The sequence below is a fragment of the Haliotis rufescens genome, unplaced genomic scaffold (genome assembly GCF_023055435.1).
Source record: "Haliotis rufescens isolate VD_foot unplaced genomic scaffold, xgHalRufe1.0.p SCAF_58, whole genome shotgun sequence".
In the NCBI taxonomy this organism is placed as follows: domain Eukaryota; kingdom Metazoa; phylum Mollusca; class Gastropoda; order Lepetellida; family Haliotidae; genus Haliotis; species Haliotis rufescens.
The window spans coordinates 1,675,893-1,696,792 of NW_025964312.1; the positions used below are offsets into that span (position 1 = coordinate 1,675,893).

Genomic DNA, 20,900 nt, shown 5'->3' on the forward strand with positions numbered 1-20,900 from the left:
TGTAGGCGATGCAATCATGGCGGATAAGGGATTTCCAATCTCCGACTTGACAGCACCTAAAGGTATACTCCTAATAATTCCACCAAAGAAGACCTGTGAATATGCCGGGGTAGAATAGGTCTTCAGCAACCCATGCTTGCCGTAAAAGGCGACTATGCTTGTCGTAAAAGGCGACTAACGGCATCGGGTGGTCAGGCTCGCTGACTTGGTTGATGCATGTCATCGACCCCAATTGCGTGGATGGGGTAGAATAGGTCTTCAGCATGTCATCGATCCCAATTGCGTGGACGGGGTAGAATAGGTCTTCAGCAACCCATGCTTCCCGTAAAAGGTGACTATGCTTGTCGTAAAAGGCGACTAATGGGATCGGGTGGTCAGGCTTGCTGACTTGGTTGATACATGTCATCGATCCCAATAGCGTGGATCGATGCTCATTATATCAATCACTGGATTCTCTGGTCCAGACTCGATTATTTACAGACCGCCGTCTTATAGCTGGAATATTGCCGAGTCCGACGTTAAACAACAAACCAACAATTGCGTGGATCGATGCTCATGATATTAATCATTGGATTGTCTGGTCCAGGCTAGATTATTTACAGACCGCCGTCATATAGCTGTAATATTGCTGAGTGCGGCGTTAAACAACAAACCAACCAAAGCAACCAACCAACCAAATCCACCAAAGAAACATTTTCATGAAAACAATTTTGTATTAAATACATTGAGCAAAATAAGTCACAAGTATTTTTGTCCAGACTTAGTCAACATATGTTCTTCAAACATTGCTTGTCGTAAGAGGCGACTAACGGGATCGGGTGGTCAGGCTCGCTGACTTGCAATTGGTTGATACATGTCATCGTATCCCAATGGCATTGATCGAGGCTCATGATATTAATCATTGGATTGTCTGGTCCAGACTCGATATTTTACAGACCGCCGTCATATAGCTGGAACATTGCTGAGTGCGGCGTTTAACAACAAACAAACAATACAGTTATTGATGACCGACTGAATGACATAATCAGAAATCATTTACAGACTGCCGTCATATAGCTGGAATGCAGCGTTAAACAACAAACAAACGATGACCAGAAGCCCACTGCTGCATATGACAGCATCAGTTTAAAAGGGGTAGAATAGGTCTTCAGCAACCCATGCTTGCCGTAAAAGACGACTATGCTTGTCGTAAAAGGCGACTAACGGGATCGGGTGGTCACGCTCGCTGACTTGGTTGATTCATGTCATTGATCCCAATTGCGTGGATCGATGCTCATGATGTTAATCTCTGGATTGTCTGGTCCAGACTCGATTATTAAAGACCTCCGTCATATAGCTGGAATATTGCTGAGTGCGGCGTTAAACAACAAACCAACCAAGTAATAAAAAAACAACTCCCAACTTCGTTATCCACTTGAAAAAAAATACTTTTATTATCACGTTCACGAATGCATTTTGCATAGCTGATATAATTCACTATATGTGACTTCGTCTCACCATATAATGCAACCGCGGTCATATAGCTCCAATATTGCTGTGTGTGGCGTTAAACAAACAAACAAAACAAACAGTATAATGCAATCATTTCGTTTACTCTCCATTGGGATTGTGTGACAAATTAGTCGCCTATGTCTATCGTAAGAGCCGACTAGAAACTGCATCGGTGAACATGTGTTGCATAACTGATCGACCCGTGAAGATCGGGGGTTGAATTGGTCTTCAGCAACCCATGCTTGCCGTAGGAGGCGACTATAACGGGATCGGGTGGTCCGGCTCGCTGACTTGGTTGATGCATGTCATCGTATCCCGATTGCGTGAATAGATGCGCATGATACGAATCACTGGATTGTCTGGTCCAGACTCGATTATTTACAGACCGCCGTCATATAGCTGGAATATTGCTGAGTGCGGCGTTAAACAACAAACCAACCAACCCATAACTGATCGTGTGTCACCGTTCCAGGCAGCATGGTCTTTCATGCTATCAATCACCGGTTTATATGGTCCAAACTTGAATAATTTAAAGACCACCGTGGTGTGGCTGAACTATTGCTGGCGTTGGCTAAAACCATTCACTTTATTCACGCACAGACACCGTTCAATTTGTATGTGAACATTCTTGGGTATCAAATACTTAATAACACCCGCTAATCTGTAAACACAGGGTACGGAGGGGTAACCTAGTGGTTAAAGCGTTTTCTCTTCACTCCGACGTGATATTGCTGGCATATTGCTGAAAGCGGCGTAAAACTATACTCGGTCACTAACTGAAAACACATCCCCTGGATCATAACTATATATAGTTCTTAAAATACCAATCCAATTATGACAACAAATAACAGAAAACACACTTCGTTGGCAGTTGCTCCTGATCTCGGCGTTACCGGAGGAGTGGTGACTTCCGGTTGTGCGCACTGTCCGCTGTCCCTGTAGGCTCCAATACATCCTGCATACGCCATCACGTGGGCAATGTAGTTCTCTTGATGAACTCCGTGAAACAGATGCGCCATGGGCCCTTGCGCATATATCCCGACATCCTCCCCTCCATGGGTTTCCGAGCCCAAGGGCACGGCGGATTGTTGACGGTACAATCTTTCCTCTAAAGAACAATTCATAGCACCATGAAACACGTGAGAAATAGATAGTATTTGCCGAGTGTGTGAGCATAATACATACTTTTTATGCCTAATATATATTATATTTACAAGATGGAAACACGAAAAAGTTTCCTAATCTTTTAATGCCAATCATAACATAATCGAAGTATAAGACATAATTCATTTACTACTGTAGTCAAATTGTACCCCTGAAGACCCGGGATAGGATAGGTCTTCAGCAACCCATGTTTGCCGTAAAAGGTAGCTATGCTTGTCGTGAGAGGCGACTAACGGGATCGTGTGGTCAGGCTCGCTGACTTGGTTGATGCATGTCATCGCATCCCAATTGCGTTGATAGATGCTCATTATATCAATCACTGGATAGTCTGGTCCAGACTCGATTATTTACAGACCGCCGTCATATAGCTGGAATATTGCCGAGCATGGCGTTAAACAACAAACAAACAAACCAACCATCTGATGGAATCGATGTGAAATGCAAACATCAAGTACAGTCCTTGAGATCTTTTTTCAGTGCCAAGGTAGGTAGGCGGCTGAAGTTTTTCGAAACCCAAAACACACCACACATAAACACACACCACACATACATAAACACACATACGCAGACACCACACCACACCACACACATACATCACACAAATACACACACCACCGCCACATCACACACACCCTTCTCTGTATTATGTTATTACCTGTGTCCGTGTCAGTGAGGTTTGGTCGGCCGAAGGTGCCGCCGTTGTCCACGACGTCGTAACCAGGGCCGTTGCCGTAGAGCAGAGACGTGTATGGGAGACCGTCTCTCCCCGAAGACCCAGATTTGCCTTAGTGAAAAAAGCATTGGTTCCATGACAGTAATCACGTGCTTCATTGCGTACGCGTGAAAGGATCTTTCTACAGAGATATTTCATTAATCTGAACAGCTGACGGGGATTCCGGGTTACCTTTCCCTGACTATCCAGATTTCACTGTATCGGCGGCAGTTATATACCGAGATAATCTTTAACACATCTGAGTGAGTTTGGTTTCACGCCGATCTTTGTACAGTATTTCAGTTATATCAGCTTAATGTGACGGAAAAAACCTGTAATAATGCAGCTCTTAGACGTTTATCACGTGTGGAACTTGGGGCTGACAAACACAACCAGCGTAACTCCGGGATTCGAACCCGCGATCATAGGTATTTGGCAGGGGTGCTACTCCTGCGACGCTAGGACGACTGGCCCACCCATGCCCCTACATGCATATACAATGACCTGTGTGAGTGAGTGGGTATGGTTTTACGCCGCTTTTAGCACTATTCCAGCCACATCACGGCGGGGGAAACCAGAAATAGGTTTCACCATGCCCTATGTAGATGTATGCAGTCTAACATAAGTAGGTACACACAAAGCAGGACATTTCAAGTAGGTCAAAAATGTTCCTATCCTAACCCCCTTAATATTCCAGCAATATCTCAGCGGGAACACTAGAAAAGGGCTTCAAACATTATACCCATGTCGGGAATCGAACCCGGGTCTTCGTCGTGCCGAGCGAACGCTTTAACCACTAGACTATCCGGCCGCCGCCAATGGTAAATAAAGTACCTAATATGGGATTGCCCCTATCTGCGTATCCCCCGACTGTAAAGACGTGAGAGTGGTCGGCAGTGACGACTGTAAGGGTGTCATCCTCTGACGTTATTTTGGTGGCTGTGGTCACAGCCTCTTCGAAGGCGACGGTGTCATGAAGCGCACGTGCAGCACGGGAGCCATGATGTCCATGGTCAATACGACCTCCTGCAAAGACAAGTACCTGAAGATTAAAAGACAGCAACTCCTACCACCATCATCGTCATCACTACCACAGCCATCATTATCACCACCATCATCATTATCACCACCACCATCATCATTATCACCACCACCATCATCATTATCACCACCATCATCATCATTATCACCACCATCATCATCATCATTATCACCACCATCATCATTATCACCACCACCATCATCATTATCACCACCATCATCATCATTATCACCACCATCATCATCATCATTATCACCACCATCATCATTATCACCACCACCATCATCATCATTATCACCATCATCATCATCATTATCACCACCATCATCATTATCACCACCACCATCATCATTATCACCACCACCATCATCATTATCACCACCATCATCATCATTATCACCACCATCATCATCATCATTATCACCACCATCATCATTATCACCACCACCATCATCATTATCACCACCACCATCATCATTATCACCACCATCATCATCATTATCACCACCATCATCATCATCATTATCACCACCATCATCATTATCACCACCACCATCATCATTATCACCACCATCATCATCATTATCACCACCATCATCATCATCATTATCACCACCATCATCATTATCACCACCACCATCATCATCATTATCACCATCATCATCATCATTATCACCACCATCATCATTATCACCACCACCATCATCATTATCACCACCACCATCATCATTATCACCACCATCATCATCATCATCACCATCATCATCACCACCATCATCATCATCACCACCATCATCATTATCACCACCACCATCATCATCATCACCACCACCATCATTATCACCACCACCACCATCATCATCATCACCATCATCATCACCACCATCATCATCATCACCACCATCATCATTATCACCACCACCATCATCATCATCACCACCACCATCATTATCACCACCACCACCATCATCATTATCACCACCACCACCATCATTATCACCACCATCATCATCATCACCAGTCGTAAAAGGCGACTGACGGGATCGGGTGGTCAGGCTCGCTGACTTGGTTGATACATGTCATCCATCCCAATCGCGTGGATCGATGCTCATGATATTAATCACTGGATTGTCTGGTCCAGACTCGATTATTTACAGACCGCCGTCATATAGCTGGAATATTGCCGAGTGCGGCGTTAAACAACAAACCAACCTTATATCATCACCACCACTACCACTACCACCATCATCATCATCATCACCATCATCCCCACCACCACCACTACCACCATCATCATCATCACCACCATCCACATCATTACCACCATCATCATCACCACTATCATCATCATCACCACCACTTACAACAAGCATAGTCGCCTTTTACGGCAAGCATGGGTTGCTGAAGTCACTTGAATCTGACGTCCACTGGCCGGACGAGAGTCAATTTCTATAGTTAACGACCGTTTGTTGAGCTCGTGTTTGGCGCCACAGGAACACATCACATGCTAACTGAAGAAACTCTCAGGGGCACGTTCCGTGCGGTGGAGGCTTATTGACTGTATTGAGACGCATGTCTTAGGACTGAAGACTCGAGTTTGTCACAGTGACACACAATTTGAATGGACAACGATACCGTGTACCACAATCGCAAGGCCAATCTTCATGGACGACAATGCTACGCCACAACGTGCACGTGCCGTTGTCGATGTCCTACGTCAGAGGGCAATACCGACGCTGTCCTGACCTAGAGTCCGGATTGTAGTACCATTGAGCATGTTCGGGACATCATCGGTCACAAAGTGCCTCAGAGGAATCCCCCTGTGTAAGGTCTTGACGAATTGAACCAAGCCTTGCGCCAGGTATGGGACAGATTACCTCGGCGTCCACCGGGTGGTCAGGCTCGCTGACTTGGTTGGTGCAGACCCGTGAAGATTCCAGGCTAGAATAGGTCTTCACCAACCCTTGCTTGCCGTTAAAAAGTGACTATGCTTGTCGTTAAAGGCGACTAACGGGATCGAGTGGACAGGCTCGCTGACTTGGTTGATGCATGTCATCGATCCCAATTGCGTGGATCGATGCTCATGATATTAATCACTGGATTGTCTGGTCCATTATTTACAGACCGCCGTCATATAGCTGTAATATTGCTGAGTGCGGCGTTAAACAACAAACAAACAAATGGTTGGTGCATGTCATCGATACAAATTGCGTGGACCGATGTGCATGATGTAAATCACTGGATTGTCTGGTCCAGACTCGTTTATTTACATATTTACAGACTGCCGTCATATAGCTGGAATATTGCTGAGTGCGGAGTAAAACAAAACAAAACCAAAAGAGCAACCAATAGAACGTCTCGTACAGTCAATGAGGAGGAGGGTCCATATGATGTAAACCTGGCCGACGGGGGTTACACCCGACACCGACATTGTATTCTGGTATTGAAACTGGTGTCATTTGTTGAGGATTGGGCGTAAGAACCATGACTGTGCCATCTCTTGAAAACGTCACTCGTCATGACGTTATTATGCGTAATTGTTCTGCTTTGTATTGCCCTTCACATAAACGTATAAAAAGACTTTGTTCCGTGTCTTTCATTTACCCAAATAAGCATAATTTATGCTGATGATGCATAAATTGAAGCTGGAAAACGCTCATTTGAGTTTGCGGCTCATAACATACTGAGTTCCATGGAAAAAATGTTGCGATATTTTATTCGAGGTGTATAAGCGATAAATATATCAATTGAGGGATACCTTCTACAAGAAGAAAGAAGCCATCCGGATCCTTCTGCAAGATCTGTATAGCTTTCTCCGTCATCTGACTGAGGGATGGCTCCCCTGCCTCGTTTCCAGTCGGACCATCCCGCCGGTCAATCTCGTATTTCATGTGGGAGTTCGAGAACAGGCCTTTAAACAGAATCAACAAAGGGGATGTAAATCTAGAATACGTCACTTCAAAACACCAAAAGATTACAGAGGGTTGAAGGTAAACAAGTGATGACAATTTAATGAATGGATCACTGAAAATCCCTTGTGGCCATGTCGTTCAAGGCGCAGCAAGGCGCTGTGCAGAGTTGCATACCTTAGGCGTACCACAAACCCTATTCGATTAATGTTTCTGATTATGTTTCTTGCTTTGTAAGCGCCATATCCGTTCTCTTGGGTTAAGCCAAAGTGGTAGACCCTGTGAAGATCCGGGGTAGAATAGGTCTTCAGCAACCCATGCTTGCCGTAAAAGGCGACTATGCTTGTCGTAAGAGGCGACTAACGGGATCGGGTGGTCGGGCTCGCTGACTTGGTTGATGCATGTCATCGATCCCAATTGCGTGGATCATGCTCATCATATCAATCACTGGATTGTCTGGTCCAGACTCGATTATTTACAGACCGCTGATATGGAGCTGGAATATTGCTGAGTGCGGCGTTGATCAACAAACAAACGGACAGAACCAAAGTGATAAACGTCTGAGACCTGCATCACTCTTGGCGTTCCTCAAATCCAACATTAAGCTGACACACTGTCAAGCAGCCTCAAACCAAACTCACTCACTCACTCACCCAAGAGAAAGTCCACCGACTCTGGATCCACTTCATTGAATTCTGCCAGATTCCACACGTAGCGGTGGGTGGCATTACGCTCAGCCTTGTTTTCCATCCAGTCCTGTAACAGAAGCAAAGTGTTTGAGACCCAATGTAAAGTTACATACACTACTGTACACGATACCAAAATGTCCCGTTTTTGTTAAGTACATTTGATGATTGGTTTGTTGTTTTACGCCGCACTCAGCAATTGTGCAGCTAAATGACAGAAATCTGTAAATAATTTAGTCTGGACCAGACAATCCAATGATATAATGCATAAAATATTTAATGCTCGTTATTACACTGGTAATATTCCCAAGAAGTGGTCGAAGGGAATTATTAACCCTATACCAAAGAGCTGTATAATGAACCCTACATATCTCTTATCGTATAGAGGGTCATCTTCCCGAGGCAAGGGAGTTATCTGACTTTAAAAGTCCAGTTTCCACCCTTGCCGAACTAGGCTGGAATCACTGGGCTCGATCGTAGCGCCACCAGTGGCTATTACCAGTTATGTCCCCTCTAAGCCTTTCCTATGGACCAATCAGATTCCACCTCTCGTATCACTTGCGTTTGCTTCACACAAAATGGTGGCACCCAGTCAGGACAATCTGATCGTTAATCAAGGTCGATATTGTGATGCATCGCGAAATGCATCAAATCACGTGAGCACCTTGATTAAAATGATTTTGAAAATATCTGCTGACAACGAGTTGGTGGTGCACATGCTTTGCAAATCCTGCAATCGACCGAAATCTGCCTGACAGTTTACGAACCGGATTTCGATTTCTGTGCGCGATTTTGATTGGACTTTGCATAGACTCGTTAGTCCAGCCAAAATGTAACTCCATAATACCAGCCTAGTTCGCCAAGGGTTGGAACTGAACTTTTATAGTCAGTTAACTCTCTTGCGTCGGGAAGATAGGACCAGACAAGCCAGTGATTGACATCATGAGCATCGATCCACCCAAATGGGAAACGATGACATCCATCAACCAAGTCAGCATGCCAGACCACCGGATCCCGTTTGTCGCTTCTTGCGATAAACATAGTCGCTTTTCACGGCAAGCATGGGTTGCTGAAGACATATTCTACCCCGGATCTTCACGGGTCTACACCGAAAAGAAGCAGGCGTACCTCAATAAGGTCGCGTCCGTCTCGGCGTCCATTGGAAGTATCGTTTGTCCCAGTTTCAGGGTCGATCGCATCAATAGGACGGAAATATCGCCTTCCACCCCCGAGGATGACCTGCAAATACCAACATCATAATGATAGTGAGATAAGTTATAATAGGTGAGGTGAGGTGAAATGGGGTTAAACCTCGCGTCCAAGATTATTGCACTTATATAGCGACGTGCATGCACGTGTATGTGTGTGTGTGTGGCTGCTTGTACTAGTCCGGACTGATTCCGATTTATAGTGCTAGCACACTGAGATACCATGCCGCAGTTAAACATGAATACCCCACCTAGACACAGTATACTGACTCCGAGCTGACCAGTCCTTGTTTTAGCCCCTTAATGCCGAGCGCCAGACATGGTAACAAGTACCATCTTTTTAACGTCTTTTGGTATGACGCGGCTGGGGATCGAACCCCTGACCTTCCGCTCTCCGGGCGGACGCTCTACTACTAGACCACGGAGGCGGTGTACGTAATAATAAGATATATGCTTGAAAGATGGATATGCAAAACCAGATTCAATTGAACATGTGTTAAAATGAGACGTCATAGCTGCAGGAATACGACATGATATTCTGGACGTAAAATGCTCTCCATTTTGAGAATCGAACCCGAATTCATTATGGGACAATCGCGTCGATTTACTTATAAACTACCTGATTAACCTTCCTTGTATGAGTGAGTGGGTGGGTGAGATTTAACGTCGTTATATTGAGTTATACAACAGCGGATATCTATTATACAGGATTAGAGATCATAGTCATGCGGTCCGTATACTTTTTTTACTTCCGCGAATACACAAACACACACACTCCCACGCACACGCACAAGTGTAATGCTTACAAATAAAGGTGTATGGAGCTATCCTCACGACCAGGGCATCGTAGCAACTAAGGGACATAACTCTTCAAAGAGTGTCGCGGCGCCTTAGACAAAGACAGGTTCACGCATATATTTGCGTTGAACACCAACAAAGTTGGCTCCACACATGTTATGGGCAGTATCTTTGACAGTATTGAGCTTTGCGCACAGAGTACATGCGTAAAATAGATGTCACTGTTATACGCTGTTACGCGAGGACAGTCTGCACTATCTCTGGCGACCTTCAACGCTTACATATACATTTGGTCCACATTTAAAACCCCATGAATCAATGTGCGAAATTTAACATGTACACTACTGTCGAGGATTTCAATCCTCTTCGCGCATAGGAAACGCGTGACGCAACACGTGTGCACCCCGTTGGTCACACGTGTGCATCCCGTTGGTCACACGTGTGCAACCCGTCCGCCCCGCGTGTTGAGTCCGTCTGCCACACATTGAACACGTGTGTTCAGTCCGTCCGCCGCGGGAGTGGCCCACGCTTATCGGAGAGAACAAACTTTTGAAGAAAAGGTGGAGCCGTGTTAAGAGTTTGAGGTCGGGATGACCCTTCATGACAAATACATGTTGCAGAAAATGATTGACTGATCCTTGTTATCTAAATCGATGATGTCCAGTGATGGAGTTCTGACCGCATCAAGTCATTGTGTTATCGATGCAACCCCGCGTAAACAATTCCAAGACAAAGTTTATTACATTAATGCTCCCCAATTACTTCGCAAATTCTTTCAGCTTGCTCTCCCTAGTATCAGGAGAAGAGGAATCATCGCCAGTGCTATGATGTCCTACAATCACGTTTCATGTAGAGCGGACAGCACGATATACCTTGATGTCGGGAGGGTAGCCTAGTGGTTCGAGCGTTGGATCGTGACGCGGAAGACCGGGTTCGATTCCTATCATGGGTGCAACGTGTGTCCCCCGCCGTGATATTGCGGAAATACTGCTAAAAGCGGCGGAAAAACCTCACTCACTCACCTTGATGTCCGGATTGTCGTCGACGAGTTGTTTAGCGATGTCGGAGCATCCCCCCGTCACAGAGGTCATCTCGGAGTCCCCCTCCCAGCCCCGGTCTGCAGAGTGAGCGTACGCCGCTGCTGGTGTTGCATGAGTAACGCGGGTTGTCGTCACTATGCCAACTGATTTACCTGCGTTTTAGAAGCTATGATTAACACCTCCGATAGCCAGGGACTACTTTACAGATAATAATAATTATAATATATAGAGGAGGCAAGGGCCCTCAGCTGATGATGGGCGTAACCAGACTTTGCGAGGATCACCCATACCCTCTTTGCTGCATTTTTTAATAATAATAATAATAATAATAATAATAATAACAATAATACAACACAACATACCTACATACATACTACAGAGAGGGACAGCGAGATAATAACAATATTCTCATACAGAGGACGTGAGGGCTGCAGAAGGTAAACAGGGCTTGTGTTAACAATGCCGCACACAGCAATATTCCAGCTATATGACAGCAGTCTGTAAATAACCGAGTCTGGACGAGACAATCAAGTGATTCACATCATGAACATCGATCCACGCAATTGGTCAGGCTCGCTGACTTGGTTGATGCATGTCGTCGATCCCAATTGCGCGGATCGATGTTCATGATATTATTCACTGGATTGTCTGGTTCAGACTCGATTATTTACAGATTATTTATTTCATATAGCTGGAATATTGCTGAGTGCGGCGTTAAACAACAAACCAACCAACCACTCATGGCCAGAGAGTTTTATGACTGTGGTATAGTCGAATGCCTCCTGTCATCTGTGTTGTAAATCATGAACCATGTTTGCGTCCAGTCGTCATAAACCCGTCATGCATATATTCAGAAAGAGAGACCTCTCTAGACGCAAAATGTTGTTGAACCACCGTCGAATTTTAGCTTTGTTCAGATGCGGATCTTTAGCCCTTGCCAAAGAGACTGGACGTTTTAACAAACCACCAGCCGTTCTTCTAGATAGAACTTGCCCACAATGTTTTAAACAGTCTAATAAGAGAATTATTGAAAATGAATTACTTTTCTTCATGACATGTCAATTTCATGAAAATTTAAGACAAGCACTTTTTTTAAATATTGCATGTTATTAAATCCTACCTTTACAAATCTGTCTGTTTTAAACAAATTTATATTTATTTTAAAGTCAGAAAATGTACAAGTCCTATTTGCAAGCACACTAATTATTCAATTCATGAACACTATGTGAACTATGAATATTACCATGTCTAATAATGTTTTGTATTGGATACTTATCCTTCTCATGTTTTATACACACAAGCCTTACGGCTGGGCCTTACGGCTGGGCCTTACTTTTAAAATAATATGTCCATTTTCGTATATACACAGCCTATGTAACGCGTCTCTCTCTCTCTCTCTCTCTCTCTCTCTCTCTCTCTCTCTCTCTCTCTCTCTCTCTCTCTCTCTCTCTCTCTCTCTCTCTCTCTCTCTCTCTCTCTCTGATTAAACTCAGATTACTGAAATAGTAGTATGTCATAATGAAAGCACTTGACCAACCCATGAGGATCCGGGGTAGAATAGGTCTTCAGCAAACCATATTTGCCATAAAAGAAGACTATGCTTGTCGTAACAAACAAAACTTGCAGTGACAAGTTAACAAGTAATCAGTGAGATAGTATATTAATACCCAGAACGTCCAACAACTTATTTGCAAAATAGCAAAGGCACTTGTGAATGTCGAGTTTATTCTCAACAGACGTGGTGACCGTAGCCTTGTATATAGGTATTCGTGAAACGAACATTTGGAGCCAGTAACATTGGAAATGCTGTATTGTCGCATGTCGTCAACCTGGTCATTGATCTAATCACGACCCTGGCCCATGAGCATTAGACACAAAGACATTGCCCCTGGAAATGCTGTATTGTTGCATGTCCAGCCACCCTCAACATGGTCCTTGATCTAATCACGACCCTGACCAATGGGCATCAGACGCAAAGAATATCCCCCTGGAAATGCTGTATTGTTGCATGTCCAGCCACCGTCAACGTAGCCATTGATCCAATCACGACCCTCGCCCATGAACATTAGACACAAAGAAATCCCCTCCAACCAGATTCTGTCACGTGGTCACTTGCATATTTTGTATGAGTTGTATGAGATTAGTTTTTAAGAACACCAATTATTTAATGACATTTTCCATTATATATGACAGTACTTGTATATGATAGTTCTGTGGAAGTGTAAAGCTAATACAACATTGAGACGCCCCCTTCTGACATATAACATTATCCTAGTCAACATGCTTACGTTAACATGCATTACGCCCGTGAAGACGCCGGGGTAGAATAGGTCTTCAGCTACCCATACTTGCCATAAAAGGCGACTATGCTTGTAGAAGGCGACTAACGGGATCGGGTGGTCAGGCTCGCTGACTTGGTTGATGCTTGTCATCGATCCCAATTGCGTGGATCGATGCTCATGATGGAATATTGCTGAGTGCGGCGTTAAACAACAAACTAACCAACCATAACTGGAAACATTGCATTGTATCCTAACACAGTAAAAATCGAACCTGCTGCCATTGCCCAGTGGGCTATAGAAGTGACGTTGTATTGCAGGGCGGCAGGACAGTCCCCCCTTTTTACCCGCCCGTCAACTCCGAGTGCTCCGTAGTTGTTTTTGATGCCGGAGAGAAATGCCGTTGCCGTTGCTGCTGAGTCAGTCGTCTGCTTGTCTATACTGTACGTCTGAATGAGAAGAGCAAAGATGTTCAACATGTACAACACAGGGCGAAAAAGACAGACTTCACACTGTTAAAATCAACACCAAAAGGTTTGTTTATATGTTTGTTTGTTGTTTAACGCCACACTCAGCAATATTCCAGCTATATGACGGCGGTCTGTAAATAATCTAGTCTGGACCAGACGATCCAGTGATTGACATCATGCGCATCGATAATCCTTAGGAAACGATGACATGCATTCACCAAGTCAGTTAGCCTGAACACCCGATCCCGTTAGTCGTTTCTTTCAATGTTTTATGTATACAGAAATATGTAGAGGCTAGTTTTTTTGCCCATTGCAAACATTTATTTGCTTAATTGCTGCCATGCAGTTTTTCAACACATGCATAACGCTTATAATAATAATATAATAACAATAATAATAAGAAGAAGAAGAATAGGACATCAATAGTGGTCACTGCTCCATCATAATTACGCCATATAAAGAATTCATAAGGTGAACGAACATCGTTATATTTGCAAAATCACCTGGAATGCCTGATATAGTCAAACTTTGAAAAGAAACTATCCGCATTCCACAAACACAATCCCTTGATTAATTGCGAACATTTACCAATCCGTGATAATCGTGTCAATTTGGGTGGGTGGTGGCTGGTGGGAAGGGGGTGGGGGAGTGGGGGCTTACCCATAGCAATGAACGTGTATCAAAATTCACTACTGTTCTACTGCCGACAAGCCACAATGGCTAGACCCTAGTGGTATGGTTCATGCATATAAGTTGGTTGGTTTGTTGTTTAACGCCGCACTCAGCAATATTACAGCTATATGACGGCGGTCTGTATATAATCGAGTCTGGACCAGACAATCCAGTGATTGATATCATGAGCATCGATCCACGCAGTTGGGATCGATGACATGCATCAACCAAGTCAGCGAGCCTGACCACCCGATCACGTTAGTCGCCTTTTACGACAAGCATAGTCACGGGTTGCTGAAGACCTATTCTACCCCGGTTTGGTCATAATATATTTCTGGGTGATGTAGGTGATGCTCTTGTTAAGCCGGTGCCCAAACATCATTGAACGGTGGCATACCTACTCCCAGCTGATTTCTTGCTACAGACTGTATTATTCAGCAGTGATGGTCACACCTTTAGCTGACACCCAATACCATACCACGCTAGTTTTGGGGTTTTTTTTGTTATTTAACGCCACACCTTAGCAATATTCCTTGCTGTAAATAATCGAGTCTGGACCAGACAATCAAGTGATTGGTCGTTCCACGGAATTGGGATACGATGACGAAAGAGTGAGTGAGAATGGGTTTACGCTGCTTTCAGCAATATTCCAGCAATATCACGGCGGGAGACACCAGAAATGGGCTTCACACATTGTACCAATGTCGGGAATCGAACCCGGGTCTTCCGCGTGACCGCGTGACTAACCACTAGGCTACCCCTCTTTGAATTTATTAACAGTACAATGGGAACTCTGAATTTTGCTATTTTTTCAGAACACAATTTAATATCTCTGAAAAGGAGAGCTTAAAATCATTTTTATAGACTCTCAACTTATTGTTTTGCAAGACCTCCTGTCAACAATTATTTTCCCAGTATTTTCACAAATGTTTTCTGTCGTTATACAGCTGCAGAAAAGCTAAAGGGTAAGAAAACACACAACAGGAAGACTAATTCCCCTTAAAAAAAATATAATGTATTGCCAGCGTTGTACTTCAACGCCCAAATCTTAATCACACTCATCACGCTGTAATTAAAGTGCATGAGTACGGTTTAAAGCCGCATTCACCAATACTCCATCAATAGGTGAGGTGAAATTGGGTTTAACGTCGCGTCCAAGATTATTGCACTTATATTGCGACGTGTATGTACGTGTGTGTGTTTGTGTGGCTGCTTGTACTGATGCCGATTTATAGTGCTACCACACTGAGATACCATGCCGCAGTTTAACATGAATACCCCTCTCAGACACAGTATACTGTCTCCGAGCCGACCAGTCCTTGTTTTAGCCCCTTAATGCCGAGCGCCAGACAGGGTAACAACAAGTATCATCTTTTAACGTCTTTTGTTATGACGCGGCCTGGGATCGAACCCCGGACCTTCCGCTCTCCGGGCGGACGCTCTACCATTAGACCACGGAGGCGGTCACTCCATCAATACCACGACGGGACCCAGAAATGGGCTTCTCACATTGTACCCAGGAAAATGAAACAATAAACACAATGACATTAACATGATTGTTTCGTGTCGTTATTTACCTTCAAATATCTCACGCTGTTGCTGGAAGTATTAAAGGAAAAATCTTACAGTAAGGTACATAATTAACATTCGTGTGTGCATGTGGATACTGGCGTAGGCAAACCATTAATAAATCAAATCGTGATGGAACAACCTACCCTTGACATTCCAACATAGGGAAATTCTTCAAAGCTGAGAAGAGTTTCCTCCCCTGATGCATTCCTCAGTTGACCTTTGAGAACCCTGGCGGCGAAGGTCGTAGTTATTCCCATTCCGTCCCCCACAAACAGAATGATGTTCTTGGCCGGCTTTTCAATAGGTTTCAGGGCCTTGGCTCTCTGGAGTTCCGCAGCAGCGACATCATTCCAGTAGCTCGGCACTGAATGGACAGATTGGTTTCAGAAGCAAAGTATTTGTATATGATTTTACACCGCTTTTAGCAATATTCCAGCAAATTCACGTCAGAGAGTTGGTTGGTTTGTTGTTTAACGCCGCATTCAGCAATATTCCAGCTATATGACGGCGGTCTGTAAATAATCGAGTCTGGACCAGACAATCCAGTGATTGACATCATGAGCATCGATCCTCGCAATGTGGGATCGATGACATGAATCAACCAAGTCAGCAAGCCTGACCACCCGATCCCGTTAGTCGCCTTTTACGACAAGCATAGTCGCGTTTTACGGCAAGTTTGGGTTGCTGAAGACCTATTCTACCCCGGAATCTTCACGGGTCTCACGTCAAAGAGAAGACCGAACGCTTTAAGAGAGAAGACTGAACGCTTTAACCCCTAGGTTATCCCTCCGCCCCCTGTGTTTACAGATTTGCGGGTGTTATAAAGTATTTGATACCCAAGAATGTTTGTGAGTAAATTGAACGGTGTTTGTGAGTAAATAAAGTGAATGAACGTTGGTTTAAACCGACGGAGGGTAATACTTCAGCTACATCACGATGGTCTTGAAATATTCAAGTTTGGACCATACAAACCGGTGACTGATAGCATGAGAGGCCATGCTATATGTTTCTTTATTGTTGTTTTAACGCCGCTCTCAACACCATTCTAGTTATAGGACGGCGGTCTGTAAATAATCGAGTCTGGACCAGAGTCAGGATCGGGTGGTCAGACTCGCTGACTTGGTTGATGCATGTCATCGTATCCCAATTGCGGGGATCGATGCTTATGAGTTGAGTACGGCGTTAATCAACAAACAAACAAACCCAGATAAGATAGTTTTGTAACCCGAGGAGCATCTGGGAGCGTTCCTCACTCAATAAGGTGACACGCCCTAACACGCCTTAATATTACTCTAGGGTGGTCAGGCCCGCTGATTTTGCCGATGCATGTCATCGAATCTCAATTGCGTGGATCGATGGTCATGAAGTCGTTGGTTGGTTTGTTGTTTTACGCCGCACTCAGCAATATTCCAACTATATGACGGCGGTCTGTAAATAATCGAGTCTAGACTAGACAATCCAGTGATTTTTATCATGAGCATCGATCCACGCAATTGGGATCATGAAGTCAATCACTGGATTGTCTTGTGCAGACTAGATTATTTACAGACCGCCGTCACATAGCTGCAATATTGGTGAGTGCGGCGTTAAACAACAAACAATAATATTACAGTAAACTACGTTTATAACGAACACGCTTATAACGAACTGACGGATTTAACGAACATATTTTTTAGTCCCGGCCATTTGTTGTATATATGCTTATAACGAACGACGGTTATAACGAACTAAAATAAGTGGTCCCTTTGAGTTCGTTATGACCGTAGTTTACTGTAGTCACATATTGAGCCATATACACTCGATCCCTCACATGAAGTGAGAAACAATCCACATTGCTAATTGTTGAGACTATTTGGAAATTGTTAAACAACAATTGTTTGTTGTTGTGTAAACCGTCATGGTTATCGTGTCAGTATTTTGCTGAAGGTTATCTTTTGTCGCTTTACGTGTATACAGTGAAGGCTGGTCATCAGATTTAGATCTTTCCGTGCATTCACTTACAAAAAAGGCCATTGTTCAGAATAGAAATTACGTGACAAAACTAGTCTAATCAAAGACAATATTTCCTTTCTGTGAAGTTAGAATTGATTGACGGTATAGCTGATAAAATACTTGATACGTCATCAAAAGTTGACTATCGGTGCTCAGTGAAACAAAATATTTAAGAAAATTTTGCGCGTGGCAAAAGTAGGTATACACACGAAAATTAGATTGGACCAAAATATTAAAAGCTTTATCAAAACTTTACTGGTCTGAAAACAGTCGCCGAAACACAACGACGATACTCGTGCCGAATACATAACCTTCGAATACCAAGTTTTTGTCTGTTTTATTTTTAGACACCATCAAACATGGGTGTATACTACTTTTTTTTGCCCGGTAGTATATTTTAGTAGCATCAGGCAGAATAAATCCGTAGAACATGATGATGAAATCTATTTGATAAGAAATCTTAATACACCTGTACGTTCATTGTCCGGGGGATTCCGGGTTAGAATAGACCCTCAACAACCTTGTCGTCCCAGGCGACATCGTGGATCGGATGGTCAGGTTTCGGTGGCCTGGGTGTCATTGTAATCCCGCGGCGATGAACGTTGCCAATATTATCAATCACGGGCTTGCTTGGTCCCGACTCGATATTTTGTTGAGTGTCGCGTTTAACGACAAGTAAGCAAGTCGGGACCACACAAACCAGTGATTGACATCATATGCATCGATCCAGGTAATTTGGCATACGATCATATGCAGGCAGCCTGGTCACCGCACCTGACAACCCGATCCATTTAGTCGCCTCACACCACAAGCATGAGTTGCTGGGGATCTGCATTCTTTCCCGCATCTCCACGGCTTGATGTTATTGATGGTATATAACTGTGTATTACAAATAGGAATGTTGAAATAACACAATGGGGACTGGGTATCATTGCCAGACACCCGTGAAGATCCGGGGTAGAATAGGTCTTCAGCAACATATGCTTGCCGTAAAAGTTGACTATGCTTGTCGTAAAAGGCGACTAAAGGGATCGGGTGGTCAGGCTCGCTGACTTGGTTGATGCATGTCATCGTATCCCAATTGCGTGGATCGATGCTCATGATGTCAATGACTGGATTGTCTAGCCCAGATTATTTACAGACCGCCGTCATAGAGCTGGAATATTGCTTAGTGCGGCGTTAAACAACAAAAAACAAACAAACATTGCCAGAGTAAAGCCAAAAGTGTCTGTAAAAAAGTGTATTGCGTTGAGTGTCACCTAATCGTATAAGGACTGCTCTCAGTAGGTTAGCCTTGTGGTTGAAACGTCCGCTCACCACACCAAGGCCTGGGTTTGATTCCAATCGCGTGTACAACGTGTGAAGCCCCTCTGTGGGTGTGTGAAGCCCATCTTTGGGTGTGTGAAGCCCCTCTGTGGGTGTGTGAAGCCCCTCTGTGGGTGTGTTAAGCCCATCTTTGGGTGTGTTAAGCCCATCTTTGGGTGTGTGAAGCCCATCTGTGGGTGTGTGAAGCCCATCTGTGGGTGTGTGTTCAGCCCATCTGTGACACTGTTGGAATTGTCTCAAACGAGGTGTGAAATCCAACTCACTCCCTTACTCTAAAAATTAGATTAAAGATTAAACAGTGAAACTGCGACAGTTGTGCAAATAGCGCCAATAGTGTCAAACTTTTATTACTGTAGAAATAAATCAATTGCACGCCCGAATAAATGAATAAAAAATATAAAATGTTAATCAATAAATGTGTAAAAAAAATTAAAATTGTTAATGTGTACTCACGTGTTTCTGCTTCGTTTTGACAGGTTCCTTTCGCCATGAAGTACATACATACAAAAATGACTTGCAACATCGTCACTGTGTTAATTATATGTCCAGTCATCACGACTGGTCAACAGTGTTGTCCGGGTTAAGATATCACAGGTCTGACCGTCCGCCGGGCTTCACCGGACATATGTACACCCTTATGACGGCTGCGTTTCTACGAGACGTGTCAGTGTCGATGGTTTATAAACATTCAGAAACATGTCCAGTGAACAGAACCGTATCTGTATGGTGCATACCGTTCTGCAACTCGACAGCTGTTTGTGTTCTTGTGATGTTAGAATAAATTTATTATTGATTTAAGCTAAATATATGAGACTGAGCAGTTTTTCTATTTTAAAATGTCAACGTTTCATGCCATAAAAAAATTGAATATCAATTTCATTTCACATATAACTTTAACATACATTGTAGTCCTAGGCGACGCACAACATTAGTATTTGTGGCGTCATAATCCCTATGATGTAACAGTGACAATAGAGGGAGGACTAGGACTACAATACAGTAAACTACGGTTATAACGAACTCAAAGGGACTACTAATTTTAGTTCGTTATAACCGTAGTTCGTTATAAGCATATATACAACATAACTACAGCAAATAGTCGGGACCAAAAAATAAGTTCGTTATATCCGTCAGTTCGTTATAAGCGTGTTCGTTATAACCGTAGTTTACTGTATAAGTTTTCATTACACCTGAAGAGCCGTTGAACGGCGAAAGATCTTGTTTAGATAAAGGAGTTTTGACCAGCACGGTTATCTGGACTCTGGGCGTTTTTTTGTATATTTAATACTTATACACCTGATAAAACCACTGGCGATCTGATGTCAGTGCTCTTTGATTAAAGATAACGGTTTTGCTTACTTCATGAGGTTTATTGACCTTTTTTCAATGAGGATAGTATACAACTGACCTTACCTCACATGTAAAATAATTAATTTCTATTGGTCAAAAACTCTTTGATACATTTCCAGGTACGTAATGTATATTAACACTGAATTTGGCGTACATGTAATTTTGAGCTCACCTAGAGAATAGGGCGAC

The 20,900-nt window shown here is 43.7% G+C and overlaps 1 protein-coding gene across 1 annotated transcript; it reads right to left on the reverse strand.

Moving 5' to 3' along the window:
- Nucleotides 1-1,813: 1,813 nt before the first annotated feature.
- Nucleotides 1,814-20,004, reverse strand: LOC124149562 (alkaline phosphatase-like). Its single transcript, XM_048385428.1, has 10 exons — nt 19,815-20,004; nt 16,187-16,407; nt 13,604-13,778; nt 11,033-11,202; nt 9,133-9,243; nt 7,972-8,074; nt 7,168-7,320; nt 4,202-4,393; nt 3,311-3,439; nt 1,814-2,599 (listed from the first exon to the last, which is right to left on the reverse strand). The coding sequence occupies exons 1-10, from the start codon at nt 19,912-19,914 to the stop codon at nt 2,307-2,309; spliced, it is 1,647 nt and encodes a 548-aa protein (XP_048241385.1). The 5' UTR covers nt 19,915-20,004; the 3' UTR covers nt 1,814-2,306.
- Nucleotides 20,005-20,900: the final 896 nt, after the last annotated feature.

Coding starts and splice junctions, on each gene's coding strand:
- LOC124149562 (XM_048385428.1), bottom strand. CDS start 19,914: ATGACTGGACATATAATTAACACAGTGACGATGTTGCAAGTCATTTTT. Junction 11,203..13,603: donor CCACTGGGCAATGGCAGCAG/GTTCGATTTTTA, acceptor TCTAAAACGCAG/GTAAATCAGTTGGCATAGTG. Junction 3,440..4,201: donor TAGGGGCAATCCCATATTAG/GTACTTTATTTA, acceptor TTTTTCACTAAG/GCAAATCTGGGTCTTCGGGG.